The 15205-nt window shown below is 46.1% G+C and overlaps 1 protein-coding gene across 1 annotated transcript; it reads left to right on the forward strand.

Moving 5' to 3' along the window:
- The first annotated feature begins 1402 nt into the window (after positions 1 to 1402).
- LOC135510241 (zinc finger protein 473 homolog) lies at positions 1403 to 12485 on the forward strand. Its single transcript, XM_064931040.1, has 2 exons — positions 1403 to 1625; positions 11498 to 12485. Exons 1-2 carry the CDS (start codon positions 1460 to 1462, stop codon positions 12313 to 12315), a joined length of 984 nt encoding a protein of 327 aa, XP_064787112.1. The 5' UTR covers positions 1403 to 1459; the 3' UTR covers positions 12316 to 12485.
- The last annotated feature ends 2720 nt before the right edge of the window (positions 12486 to 15205 follow it).

Raw genomic sequence — 15205 nt, forward strand, 5'->3', positions numbered from 1 at the left:
ACCCTCTGCTCTACAATTCGCACACTGTACATCATTAGAAACAACTCTAGATAACTAAGAAAATCGAAATGCATATTCCCATGAAACTGATTGAGATCAAATGGTTGGCATGCAGATGCTTCATGGACGATTCACCGGTAAAACTGGGAAGAATTATCATTCAAAATTGACACGACCTAGGTTTCCATCCAATTGGCGAGGGATTGTCATGCAATTATTCAAAAATATCTGCATGAAGACAATATGCGCATTTTCCGAGCAGGGGTGCGTTTTCATCAAAATGACTTACGTATTTAAAACATGAATAAAACCGCGTGATGACGTGGGGCATGGGAGGACCAAACATAGGCTCTCATCGCTTGATATGATGGTTATTAAATACAAATGTGCGCATAAGAGTGTTTCCACCGCTATTTCTGGCATAATTAATTTACCGACAAAAAAAGATCCCACCTTGTCTATCGCATTTAGTTTTGTCGACATTTGGAAAGTTTACCAACACATGTGTTGTTTCCATCAGGCCTGTGCCTGCCATTACATTTGTTCATCCGACATGTACTTTACTCGCATAAAAAGGATGGAATAAATCCTGGTTATGAGAAATGTGAAGGGACGGTGACAGAAAAAAACGTGTGTTCAAAGTAGAGATAAAGAAACAGAACATGATCCAAATCTTTCCAGGGGGCGGAATGGGGCGTGTTGCGGAACAGGGAGGGGCGGAAAGTGACGGTTACCTACGGATCCGCAGCCTTAGACACTTAACCGCATTTCGTCTGATGTCGAGGTGTAGGCATTGTTTCCTTTACTATGGTAGTCAGTGGTTACTACAGCAATAAAGTCAAATCGGGCTATAACATAACAATTCATGGAAATATAATAAAAGGTGCCCTTAATTTAAGGTTAGGCATAATTTAGCAGTGTGGTTAAGGTTAGGTTTAAAATCTGATTTTAAAGGCAGACTCAGTAAATCCCAAATAAAATGTCACTTTTTTTGGGGGGGGGGGGGGGGGTAAACATCTCCAACACAGGAGGATGCTGTGGCCGTACCAGAGCGAATTGAATGGCATGATCTGTTTGATACCATTCTACTTACTTATTCTGGTCCAGCCATGACCACCAGCCCGTCCTTCTCAAATAAGGTTGGCTGACTTTCACTTTTAGTTGAGTAACTTTCTATTAAGGTATCTTTACTTTTACTCAAGTATGAAAATTGGGTACCTTTACCACCCCTGCCGAATAAGCGCACTTTGTATGAATGCAAACTATAGAAATCCTATTAAATTGTTCTAATTTAAACCCCCATCCAACTAGCGGCGCTGTTTTGCGTTTCCGAGTTTGCTACCCGCTGGAACCAAGGATTCTTCTCAAATTCCTTGACTCGAACTCGGAAGTAGATTTGAAGACGACACTTCTTGTGTGGGGTCAAGACAGCTGAGCTGAATAAGTTACTCAACTGAAAATGTCTAAACTACAGATGTTGCGTGTGTTTTTAAATGAGCGTTTAACGGCGGCTGCTGTGGAGATTTTTGGTGCATTTGAGAAAACGGTAGTGGAGTACCAGGAGGAGAATGATCGGCTACGGAGACTGCTGGGGATCACAACGGAGATACAACTATGTAGAAGAGGTGCGTATATAGTGGTGAGGAGGAATAGTATACCGTGTCTGGGAGAGACTTCACCATTCATTTTCTTGATTCAGCTTCACGCAAACGTCGTTTTAAGTAACTATGCTATTTTTTGTCCTCATTATCGAACTTAATAAATAATGCACCCTCAATTAAAAAAACAATTTTACTAGTTATACAATCGCGTAACTAAGAAATTAGCTGGAAGGAAACTAACTATATTTGTTATGTTGTAAGGAAACGGTGGCGAAGTTTATCATTACAAATGAACGCGGATCCAAGTTAAGTTCACACACGCGACCATTCATGAGGTCTCTAACAAACAGATAGTGGTCCAGACCAGTCATGAGGTCTCTAACAAACAGATAGTGGTTCAGACCAGTCATGAGGTCTCTAACAAACAGATACAGGTCCAGACCAGTCATGAGGTCTCTAACAAACAGATATTGGTTCAGACCCCTCATGAGGTCTCTAACAAACAGATAGTGGTTCAGACCAGTCATGAGGTCTCTAACAAACAGATAGTGGTTTAGACCAGCCATGAGGTCTCTAACAAACAGATAGTGGTCCAGACCAGTCATGAGGTCTCTAACAAACAGATAGTGGTTCAGACCAGTCATGAGGGCTAAACAACACACAGATACAGGTCCAGACCAGTCATGAGGGCTATACAACACACAGATACTGGTTCAGACCAGTCATGAGGGCTAAACAACACACAGATACAGGTCCAGACCAGTCATGAGGGCTATACAACACACAGATACTGGTTCAGACCAGTCATGAGGGCTAAACAACACACAGATACTGGTTCAGACCAGTCATGAGGGCTATACAACACACAGATACTGGTTCAGACCAGTCATGAGGGCTATACAACACACAGATACTGGTTCAGACCAGTCATGAGGGCTATACAACACACAGATACTGGTTCAGACCAGTCATGAGGGCTATACAACACACAGATACTGGTTCAGACCAGTCATGAGGGCTATACAACACACAGATACTGGTCCAGACCAGTCATGAGGGCTATACAACACACATATACAGGTCCAGACCAGTCATGAGGGCTATACAACACACAGATACAGGTTCAGACCAGTCATGAGGGCTATACAACACACATATACAGGTCCAGACCAGTCATGAGGGCTATACAACACACAGATACAGGTCCAGACCAGTCATGAGGGCTATACAACACACAGATACTGGTTCAGACCAGTCATGAGGGCTATACAACACACAGATCAAATCAAACACAGTGCAATGAGGACTTAATTATTGTTATCACGTGAATACACCATTATTGTCCATAGGCTGTAAAACTGCAGTGATGTGGGCTAATTTGAATAGCCACTCACACCTGTTTTGTTTCATGCTGAACTAACAGCCTTGGCCTAATAATGCAACCGTTGTGAATCATTTTTGGTCTTTTCTTGACAGTTTAGCAGGCCACTCATATGGTGTAATGTCTATTTTAGTTGGGATGTAGCCCAGCGTTAAGATAGGCCAACTATAGGAACATATGTCCTTCTCCTTTCAAACTCCCCACCTGTTTAATACTGGAGCCTATTTTACATTAAACGAGCATCTCTCCTCCAATAGGCTGTTAGCAAAATAAAATAAATAAATAATCATAAATAAATAATAAAATAAGCTGAAATAAGTGTCCAACAAGCTATTTTTTTTGGCTGTCTTTTTCCTGGGACTCTGACAAGATTTAAAAGGAGTAGCTTGTGGCAGAACAATTTAAGACAGACAGGCTCACGATGTAGCCTATAGCCTAAGTTAGAAGCTAAGTATATTAGCCCATAATTCATAACATCAATGTTAAGCTTTAATATTTGAAAATATCCAGTCAATGGAAGAAGCAAACCGGATTAGATAATGAAATCATAGTTAGCCTGCAATGTGTGTATGAGGCTGCGTTGAGTGTGGTCCTGCCCAGTCCCCGTCGGTCGGAGCTGTCCTATCGCTTCGATCTTTTCGGGACATTAGGTTACTACGACAACACAATGCGATTTGAGCGATGTTTTTACAAAACTCTAGTCCGGGCTCTAAACTGCAGTGAATCACCAATGTGATTTGAATAACCGCTCAAAAGTCTGGTGTTTTGAATGCATATTCATTTTGCAAATAACTGCGTCTTGCCTGCCTGATTGGGCAACCATTTGGATCAGTTATGTGTTTTCTCTGCAGTTTAGCCTACAAGGTCCAGGCACATCAGCAGGACAGTAATACATGGGGTATTTTGTCATGATGTCTCCGCTAACAGAAACATGCTAATGCAGGAATTTCTAGTGGCGCGCATATGAATTATGATAGTGTGTGAGCACGGAGGAAGTTGTCCATGGTTTTCTGCGTTTGTCTTCCGTGTTTTTTTAAAAGCATTTTGAAAATTAGGTAGGTAGTCCCAATCCGTAGTAGATAAGTAGCTCTTTTGGCTCCCAAACGGCTCTTTAAAAAAATATATATATATTCTATTTCAAGTCAAACAGTTTGTGATAGTTTGACTATGATTGGTGTTAAAACAATTCTAAATAAATGATTACATGAAATCATACTCTACCTTAACCACAATGTATTTAAAAATGCATTGGTTTGTAATTAAATAGAATGCTATTAAACATTTGAATTTAAAGTATAACTTTTTAATCTATATAAACGAAGTGCATATAAATCTAACCATTCAAAACGGAAACAATCTGAACAACATAATAGAATATTTCACCATATCAAAGAAAAATAAATAACAAGTTGCAAAACTGCAGCGTCCCACTTATGACATTAAACTGGTCCCTCGTTTCTCTCTCTCCTTTATTGCCATGTTATAACCAGCAGCACACAACAATGCTGACCAGATTGGGCTTTTATGAGAGATTTGCGTTCAGAAATACAAGCTGCCTCACTTTCGAGGGTCTGATGCGGTTTCTTCTCTCAGTAATTATTTGTCCTGTTTTCGAGAAGACCCTCTCAGAGGGATCGGATGTGGCCACGATGCAGAGTCTCCCTGTCATGACTGTAGTAAGCCGTGGGTAGACAGAGGCCTTGTTCCTCCACCAGCTCAGAGGATCTGCAGACCTTTGGAGGGGCTCCTCCAAATGGGATTGGACCCCCCATTATGACATCTGCTGAGGGATTCCTTCGTGCTGCATCCCCAGTTGCTCTCTCGTCAAACAGCATCCAAACAGCAGACGTTTGTGGCACTACTGCTGGTGCTTCTGCTCCATCTGCTCCCTCTTCTTCCAGTTGCCCTGGTGCCTGAGCCAGCTGACTGCTGGGGCTGTCCCTCCCTCTTCTTCCTGTTGCCCTGGTGCCTGAGCCAGCTGACTGCTGGGGCTGTCCCTCCCTCTTCTTCCTGTTGCCCCTGGTGCCTGAGCCAGCTGACTGCTGGGGCTGTCCCTCCCTCTTCTTCCAGTTGCCCTGGTGCCTGAGCCAGCTGACTGCTGGGGCTGTCCCTCCCTCTTCTTCCTGTTTCCTTGGTGCCTGAGCCAGCTGACTGCTGGGGCTGTCCCTCCCTCTTCTTCCAGTTGCCCTGGTGCCTGAGCCAGCTGACTGCTGGGGCTGTCCCTCCCTCTTCTTCCTGTTGCCCTGGTGCCTGAGCCAGCTGACTGCTGGGGCTGTCCCTCCCTCTTCTTCCTGTTGCCCTGGTGCCTGAGCCAGCTGACTGCTGGGGCTGTCCCTCCCTCTTCTTCCTGTTGCCCTGGTGCCTGAGCCAGCTGACTACTGGGGCTGTCCCTCCCTCTTCTTCCTGTTGCCCTGGTGCCTGAGCCAGCTGACTGCTGGGGCTGTCCCTCCCTCTTCTTCCTGTTGCCCTGGTGCCTCAGTCAGTTGACTGATGGGGTCCCTCCCTCCCTGCTGCTGAGGTTATTCTTGAAGAGCCTCAGTAATCCCTCTGGCATCACTGAAGGCTCACTTCTTACACTTGGGGTCAAGTGCAGCGGTTTCTGATAGCACGAGATTATATTCCATTCTGTGGAACTTTCTGTCCATTAATGAACATAGGGTGTCCATCAACTCTGGCTGTGATTGGCTGCAGACCCTGACACAGGAGTATCATTTGTGAGGCTGTCACATCGCTGAGAAGAGAGAACAGTAACTTATTAGTTCAGGTTTGTGTTTTGTCTACTGACACTACATTCTCACCTGCTGCTCATATACATATATAACACTGTATTAAATAGTGATGTAGTAATAACTGCGTACTGTACCTCTCTCCACTGATCTCCACAGTGACCTGCTCAAAGGGTTCCAGGACTCTGCAAACATCCTCCTCCAACACCTCCCATTCCTCTTGGGTCAGAGCGTCGACAGGTGTATTGACAATGGCCAGGGTAGAGATGACGGCATCCTTTGACTCAAGAAACCGGTTCCAACATATAAAGTGTTGAATTCCACCTTGTAGTGCAGCTTTGTTTAGGCCTCAGCTCCGGCATCCCCATCTGGCGTTGTGTAGACGTTAGTTTTTCAGCACCTACTGTGCTCATGGGGAAGTATTCCACAGCTGCTTTCACTTCGTCCACAGTGGGCTCCATCACCTTCAGAGCATCTGTTACAATCAGGTTGATTGTGTGGGCAAGACATGGACGATGGGTCCATTTTTAACATTTTCAAGGCTTTGGTGATGTTAACTGCATTGTCGCTAACACGACAAGACCACTTTTCCATCTACTTTTGCCATTCATTCTCTGGTTACTCTCATCAGTTCCTCTGCCAAGTTCTCTGAGGTGTGTCTGTCGCTGAACTCAAAGCAGTCCAGAAGGCGGCAGTCCAGAAGGCAGCAGTCCAGAAGGCAGCAGTCCAGAAGACAGCTAGACATTGAAAAATCTTCAATGAAGTGACATGTAACCGACATGTAAGAAGTGGTTCCCCTTGATGTTCTGCAGTCAGATGTTCTGCAGTCAGATGTTCTGCAGTCAGATGTTCTGCAGTCAGATGTCCTGCAGTCAGATGTCCTGCAGTCAGATGTCCTGCAGTCAGATGTCCTGCAGTCAGAAGTTCTGCAGTCAGGTGTTCTGCAGTCAGTGGGAAGGCAAACTGCAGTAGCTTTTTGGACTCCTTCCCAACCTGAAGCCTGTGTCCTCTCGTACAGTCAGTGGGAAGGCAAACTGCAGTAGTTTTTTGGAGTCTTTCCCACACTGAAGCCTGTGTCCTCTCGTACAGTCAGTGGGAAGGCAAACTGCAGTAGCTTTTTGGAGTCTTTCCCACACTGAAGCCTGTGTCCTCTCGTACAGTCAGTGGGAAGGCAAACTGCAGTAGTTTTTTGGACTCTTTCCCAACCTGAAGCCTGTGTCCTCTCGTACAGTCAGTGGGAAGGCAAACTGCAGTAGTTTTTTGGAGTCTTTCCCAACCTGAAGCCTATGTGCTCTCGTACAGTCAGTGGGAAGGCAAACTGCAGTAGCTTTTTGGAGTCTTTCCCAACCTGAAGCCTGTGTGCTCTCGTACAGTCAGTAGTAAGGCAAACTGCAGTAGCCATTTGGACTCTTTCCCAACCTGAAGTCTGTGTGCTCTCGTACAGTCAGTGGGAAGGCAAACTGCAGTAGCCATTTGGACTCTTTCCCAACCTGAAGCCTGTGTGCTCTCGTACAGTTGTGGAATAAGTGATTCTAAAAGGGTTTTCCTGCTTGGAATTGTGTACATTGGATTTAGACTAATGCTATAGTTTCTAAAACCTCTGTCCTCCACGATCGAAAATGCCTGGAAATCGGTGACAATTTTAGCCAAAGCCTTATCAATTTAGGCTGGTTTTGCTACAGACATGGACTTTGGCATAAACTGGCCCGTAGAAGACTGTGTTGCTGTGGGTCGCAGAGTAGGACTACTTGACTGAGTGGATACATCTCCACCACTATCACTAGCAGGCCTACTTGACTGAGTGGATACATCACCACCACTATCACTAGCAGGCCTACTTGACTGAGTGGACACATCTCCACCACTATCACTAGCATTCCTACTTGACTGAGTGGATACATCTCCACCACTATCACTAGCAGGCCTACTTGACTGAGTGGATACATCACCACCACTATCACTAGCAGGCCTACTTGACTGAGTGGATACATCTCCACCACTATCACTAGCAGGCCTACTTGACTGAGTGGACACATCTCCACCACTATCACTAGCAGGTCTACTTGACTGAGTGGACACATCTCCACCACTATCACTAGCAGGCCTACTTGACTGAGTGGATACATCACCACCACTATCACTAGCAGGCCTACTTGACTGAGTGGATACATCACCACCACTATCACTAGCAGGCCTACTTGACTGAGTGGATACATCTCCACCACTATCACTAGCAGGCCTACTTGACTGAGTGGATACATCTCCACCACTATCACTAGCAGGCCTACTTGACTGAGTGGATACATCTCCACCACTATCACTAGCAGGATTACTTGACTGAGTGGACACATCTCCACCACTATCACTAGTAGGCCTACTTGACTGAATGGATACATCTCCACCACTATCACTAGCAGGCCTACTTGACTGAGTGGACACATCTCCACCACTATCACTAGCAGGCCTACTTGACTGAGTGGACACATCTCCACCACTATCACTAGCAGGCCTACTTGACTGAGTGGACACATCTCCACCACTATCACTAGCAGGCCTACTTGACTGAGTGGATACATCACCACCACTATCACTAGCAGGCCTACTTGACTGAGTGGACACATCACCACCACTATCACTAGCAGGCCTACTTGACTGAGTGGACACATCACCACCACTATCACTAGCAGGCCTACTTGACTGAGTGGACACATCACCACCACTATCACTAGCAGGCCTACTTGACTGAGTGGACACATCACCACCACTATCACTAGCAGGCCTACTTGACTGAGTGGATACATCACCACCACTATCACTAGCAGGCCTACTTGACTGAGTGGACACATCACCACCACTATCACTAGCAGGCCTACTTGACTGAGTGGACACATCTCCACCACTATCACTAGCAGGCCTACTTGACTGAGTGGATACATCACCACCACTATCACTAGTAGGCCTACTTGACTGAGTGGATACATCACCACCACCTTCACTTTTGATTATTCATATCTTAATTTTTTTATATTTTTAGAAATAGATTCGGCTCTTCTGATATTGCTTGCCGGCTCCCAACGAGAGCCGGCCCCCAACGTTAACCTACAAGAGCCGGGCCCCCGGCGTTAACCTACAAGAGCCTGGCCCCCGGCGTTAACCTACAAGAGCCTGGCCCCCGACGTTAACCTACAAGAGCCTGGCCCCCGACGTTAACCTACAAGTGCCTGGCCCCCGACGTTAACCTACAAGAGCCGGGCTCCCGACGTTAACCGACAAGTGCCGGGCTCCCGACGTTAACCGACAAGTGCCGGGCCCCCGACGTTAATCGACAAGTGCCGGGCTCCCGACGTTAACCGACAAGTGCCGGGCCCCCGACGTTAACCTACAAGAGCCGGGCCCCCGACGTTAACCGACAAGTGCCGGGCCCCCGACGTTAACCGACTTGTTGGCGAACGACCCATCACTATTAGATAGAACGTTGTTCCCCACCCGCCTTTGGGGAAAACAACCCGTGGTTACCCAGGTTACCCCGTTATCTCACAGTAAAAAAAAAACGTTTTCAAACACAATTTTCTTGTCTGCTTGTTTAAGTCTATTACAAAATTACATTTTAAGACAAAAATGTTTAAACATATCTAAAAAAAAAAATACTTTTCAGTATTGCTCCAGAGCGTTCTCACTACTTAGAAAAGCAAAATATTGTAGGGCTTCCCTTATGCCCCTTTTTCATGATGGTGCTAGCAGCAGAGTGAGTGCCGGAACATTTAGACAACCAAGACCAACAACACAAACAAACAGACGACTGTAAACAGCTACAAACAGTGAATGGCGTTACAAACGGTCTATACTAAACAAGTTAAACGTGTTAACTGTGATGAAATGTTTTCCGCACACACAGCTAGCTATGTGTAACCTACTTGTGTTGCCTACTTGGCTCCCCACAATTTCCCACTCTCTCATGCAGAATAGCCTGAAGCCACAGTGCTTTTCTCACAGGCTTTATTTACATGCTTCGGTAGCATTAGGTTGGTTAGGTTTTTGACCTGGTTATCTGTACTGTACAGCAGAATTTCGCCATGTTTTGTTATTGTTTGTTTTCCCCAATTAGTGGCTGTGCTCGAGGGGAATTCCTTATTAGTTAATACTTGAACCCCTGAATTTCAGAAAAATTGGTCACAGAATGTCTGCAATTCAATTGGCTACAATGTGAAATCATAGTAGTCACAAAACCCTGTTGGGTCACCTGATACTGTCCTCCCTTCCACTGACCTGCTGTTATGGAGGTCAATGCAAATAGTCAAAGCAGCCATTTGATTAGCTGTTCAGGAGTCTTATGGCTTGGAAGGTAGATGCCGTTAAAGAAGCCTCTTGGACCTGGACTTGGTGTTCCGGTACTGCTTGCCGTGCGGTAGCAGAGAGAACAGTCTATGACTTGGTGCTCCGGTACTGCTTGCCGTGCGGTAGCAGAGAGAACAGTCTATGACTTGGTGCTCCGGTACTGCTTGCCGTGCGGTAGCAGAGAGAACAGTCTATGACTTGGTGCTCCGGTACCGCTTGCCGTGCGGTAGCAGAGAGAACAGTCTATGACTTGGTGCTCCGGTACTGCTTGCCGTGTGGTAGCAGAGAGAACAGTCTATTACTGGGGTGGCTGGAGTCTATCAATTTTTAGGGCCTTCCTCTGTCAACGCCTGGTATAGAGGTCCTGGTTGGGAGGAAGCTCGGCCCCGGTGATGTACTGGGCCATACGCACCACCCTCTGTAGTGCCTTGTGGTCGGAGGCCGAGCGGTTGCCATACCAGGCGGTGATGCAACCAGTCAGGATGCTTTCGATGGTGCAGCTGTAGATCTGAGGATCTGAGGACCCACGTCAAGTCTTTTCACTCTCCTGAGGGGGTGTAGCCGTGGCTTGTCTTGGTGTGTTTGGACCATGATAGTTCGTTGATGTGAATACCATGGAACTTGAAGCTCTCAACCTGCTCCACTGCAGCCCCGTCGATGGTCGGTCCTCTTTTTCCTGTAGTCATGTTTTTTTGCCATCGTATTTTTACATTAAATCCATAAAAAAAGAATCCTAGTGTTGTTGTGGGAAAAACAGCCATTACTCCAATCGGTCGACTGAAATACGAATTGTCCCGATGGATATATTATTGTGTTGCTGCCTAGCTGTTATTTCTTTAGGTCTCTTTATATGGTGTTTGTGTTTTCTCTCTTGTTGTGATGTGTGTGTTTTTGTCCTATATTTATATTTAATTCTTTTTTAAATGCATTTTTAATCCCAGCCCGTCCCCACGGGAGGCCTTTTGGTAGGTCGTCATTGTAAATACGAATTTGTTCTTAACTGACTTGCCGAGTTAAATAAAATAAAAATGACTCCCAATGAAATAAAATACAGGCAGGGACTGTAGCTCCAGCACAATGGGATATTATCAAATATGAAACCAATATCCAAAGTGGAAACACATTTTTGACAGTGACAACGTCTGGAGCATCTAGTTTATTGGTTGTACAGGCAGGTGCTGTAGCTCCAGCACAATGGGATATTATCCATCGTAATGCAGAGCCATGCCACGATCCTTTTACCATTATATAACTGGGTATTCAAGTCACAAACAGACTGGACACAGCAGGTTATAAACCCACAATAACACACGTTATTGAACCAATTCCGTGTCATAGGAAGTGTGACTAAACAATTCAAAAATACGACGGAACAAAATGGCTTCTTCTCTTCACATTATCAGGAAAGTTATTGAAAAATCGATGACCTCTGACCCTCCTCTCCTTCCCTCCAGACTCCCTGCAGCCCTCTGTCTCTGAAGAGGAGGTTCCCCCTGAGCAGCAGCACTGTGAGCAGCAGTGGAGCCCCAGTCTGGGACAGGAGGACCCAGAGACCATACAGATTAAAGAGGAAGACGAGGATCTCAGGACCAGTCAGGAGGAAGGGCAGCTTCAAGGGCTCTTTGATACCAAAGACTCCATATTCTCTCCTTCCTGTGTGAAAAGTGAATGTGATCTGGAGAACCCACTTCAGTCCTTGACTCTTCCCCAAACCCAGACTGTGGAGAACAGAGAGAGAGACTCTAAACCGGTGGATCTCAAACCTTTTGTTACTGTGACCCACATTAAGGGTCTCAACATTCCCTGTGACCCTCCAGATAATCAAAACAATGCCTACAGACACAGTTCAGCTGTAAGCAGCTACACAGTAGGACTTGACAGTAGCCCACCATTGGGTCTGAACCCACCAATGGGGGAACTCTGCACATGCCCCTTTTGTGGCAAGAACTTCAAACAAAAAGGACACCTGTCCATGCACATGAGGATTCACACAGGAGAGAAACCATTTAGCTGTGGTGACTGTGGGAAGAGCTTTATTCAGAAGGGGGACCTAAGGAGACATATACTGACTCACACAGGAGAGAAACCATTCAGCTGTAATTTTTGCTATAAAAGCTTCAGTCAAAAGGGGGACCTAAGGAGGCATATCCTGACTCACACAGGAGAGAAACCACATGGCTGCTCCGTCTGTGGTAGAACGTTCATTCGTAAGGCTCATCTGCTGAAGCACGTGAATAACGTCCACAAAGAAAGAGAACTGGATGGAAACTAATTAGGACAAAGATTTCTTGTCAGACGATGGGAATAAGAGGCAGGATGTGGTCAACACTCTTAGGAAAGCAAATCAATACTCTGGATCATTCCAGGGTTTCAGATAAATAGATGCGTGATCAAGTTATGTTTTTCAACATTCTATGTAAATAAAGTTTGATTTGATTCGAATGATGATGTAATGATTCAACATTACACAGTATTGTAGGAAGCTCGGCGGTCTGCTGTTCAGTCTGTTGATGTTTTCACCTTATTAGAAACAGGGATTCCTGGTCCTTTGATCTAAGAATGTCTCCCAGGTGATGAGAGAATGGTCTGACTGATGTTATTTAGACATTAAAACAAAATGCACCCCGCATCCCACTACTGGCATCCTACTGTTGGCATCCCACTACTGGCATCCTACTGTTGGCATCCCACTACTGGCATCCCACTGTTGGCATCCCACTGTTGGCATCCCACTGTTGGCATCCCACTACTGGCATCCCACTGTTGGCATCCTACTGTTGGCATCCCACTACTGGCATCCCACTGTTGGCATCCTACTACTGGCATCCCACTACTGGCATCCCACTGTTGGCATCCCACTGTTGGCATCCCACTACTGGCATCCTACTGTTGGCATCCCACTACTGGCATCCCACTGTTGGCATCCCACTACTGGCATCCTACTGTTGGCATCCTACTAAGAATGTCTCCCAGGTGATGAGAGAATGGTCTGACTGATGTTATTTAGACATTAAAACAAAATGCACCCCGCATCCCACTACTGGCATCCCACTTTTGGCATCCCACTGTTGGCATCCTACTGTTGGCATCCTACTGTTGGCATCCCACTACTGCCATCCTACTGTTGGCATCCCACTACTGCCATCCTACTGTTGGCATCCCACTACTGGCATCCTACTGTTGGCATCCCACTACTGGCATCCCACTACTGGCATCCTACTGTTGGCATCCCACTGTTGGCATCCCACTACTGGCATCCCACTGTTGGCATCCCACTACTGGCATCCTACTGTTGGCATCCTACTGTTGGCATCCCACTACTGGCATCCCACTGTTGGCATCCTACTGTTGGCATCCCACTGTTGGCATCCCACTACTGGCATCCAACTGTTGGCATCCCACTACTGGCATCCCACTGTTGGCATCCCACTACTGGCATCCCACTGTTGGCATCCACTGTTGGCATCCCACTACTGGCATCCCACTACTGGCATCCCACTGTTGGCATCCTACTGTTGGCATCCCACTGTTGGCATCCCACTACTGGCATCCCACTGTTGGCATCCTACTGTTGGCATCCTACTGTTGGCATCCAACTGTTGGCATCCCACTACTGGCATCCCACTGTTGGCATCCCACTACTGGCATCCCACTGTTGGCATCCCACTACTGGCATCCCACTGTTGGCATCCCACTGTTGGCATCCCACTACTGGCATCCCACTGTTGGCATCCTACTGTTGGCATCCTACTGTTGGCATCCCACTACTGGCATCCCACTGTTGGCATCCCACTGTTGGCATCCTACTGTTGGCATCCCACTACTGGCATCCCACTACTGGCATCCCACTGTTGGCATCCCACTGTTGGCATCCCACTGTTGCCATCCTACTACTGGCATCCCACTACTGGCATCCCACTGTTGGCATCCCATTGTTGCCATCCTACTACTGGCTTGCATCTGAAGCTAAGTAGGGTTTGTCCTGGTTCGTTCCTGGATGGGAGACCAGGTGCTGCAGGAAGTGATGATGGAGGGCCAGTAGGAGGCACCCTTTCCTCTGGTCTAAAAAAATATATCCCAGGGCAGTGATTGGGGACATTGCCCTGTGTAAGGTGCTGTCTTTTGGATGGGACGTTAAACGGGTGTCCTGACTGTCTGTGGTCACTAAAATATCCCATGGGACTTATCGTAAGAGTAGAGGTATTAACCCCCGGTGTCCCGGCTGTATTCTCACTCTGGCCCTCGATCCATCATGGCCACCCAATCATCTCCAGTTTACAATTGGCTCATTCATCTCCGCTCCCATGTAACTATTCCCCAGGTTGTTGCTGTAAATGAGAATGTGTTCTCAGTCAGTTTACCTGGTAAAATAAGGGATTTAAAAAAGTGTACTTTCCAGACATGACTGAATCTCCTAATATCTGTTCGGCAGTATTTCTCAGCAATTGTCTTAATGCTGCTCATTTGTGATATTGTTGGAATCTTTTCAAAAGTGTTTTTTCCAGCCCCAATTCAATAACATTCTTTCAACCTAATGATAAATGCATTCTGAGATCTAGTGCATCCTATGAAAAGATAAGCGGTGTGTTCAACCTTATAGAAACTGAAATCGGGTGCTGGGTCCTCGTGTATATAAGTAGAAGAACAGAGATAGCATTCCGGTAAATAACCTTAAATGGAGAAAAAAATGTTTGTGTCGCATGAACGTTTCAGTTATGAGCCCTTCTTCAGCATCCAAGTCGATGGCAATCAATGTTACAACAACTATATGACACCGGCGTAATTCTACATTCCCAGTCGGTTATTGGCCCAGCGAGATCCCAGCAGAGGGAGCTGTGGGAGAAACCATGACAATCAAATAAAGACAGACTCACAATACAAATGCTTTATGATGTCACTATGATGCCATTACATGTCACTATGATGTCATTACCTAATTGTCTGGCCTTTTTAGAACCTACTATTTAAAAAACAAAACAAGTAAAAGAACATTCCTCATTGAGGACTGCTGGGGCAAGAGTGACCAAGTGATCTATCCAAACTGTCTCTCTGTGGAGAAGTAATGTATCTCTTCCTCTAGGTGTTGCCTTCGCCTATCCAATACCCATATAACCTAAGGCACTTAGTTCGTGATTATGGCTATTACAATGCCTGGCGACAGG

The sequence above is a fragment of the Oncorhynchus masou genome, chromosome 23 (assembly GCF_036934945.1).
Source record: "Oncorhynchus masou masou isolate Uvic2021 chromosome 23, UVic_Omas_1.1, whole genome shotgun sequence".
NCBI classification, from domain to species: domain Eukaryota; kingdom Metazoa; phylum Chordata; class Actinopteri; order Salmoniformes; family Salmonidae; genus Oncorhynchus; species Oncorhynchus masou.

What these genes read in the sequence shown, in the direction of transcription:
- LOC135510241 (XM_064931040.1), top strand. Translation starts at nt 1,460, where the DNA reads ATGTCTAAACTACAGATGTTGCGTGTGTTTTTAAATGAGCGTTTAACG. An exon ending in GATACAACTATGTAGAAGAG is followed by an intron (nt 1,626 to 11,497) that starts GTGCGTATATAG and finishes CCTTCCCTCCAG; the next exon opens with ACTCCCTGCAGCCCTCTGTC.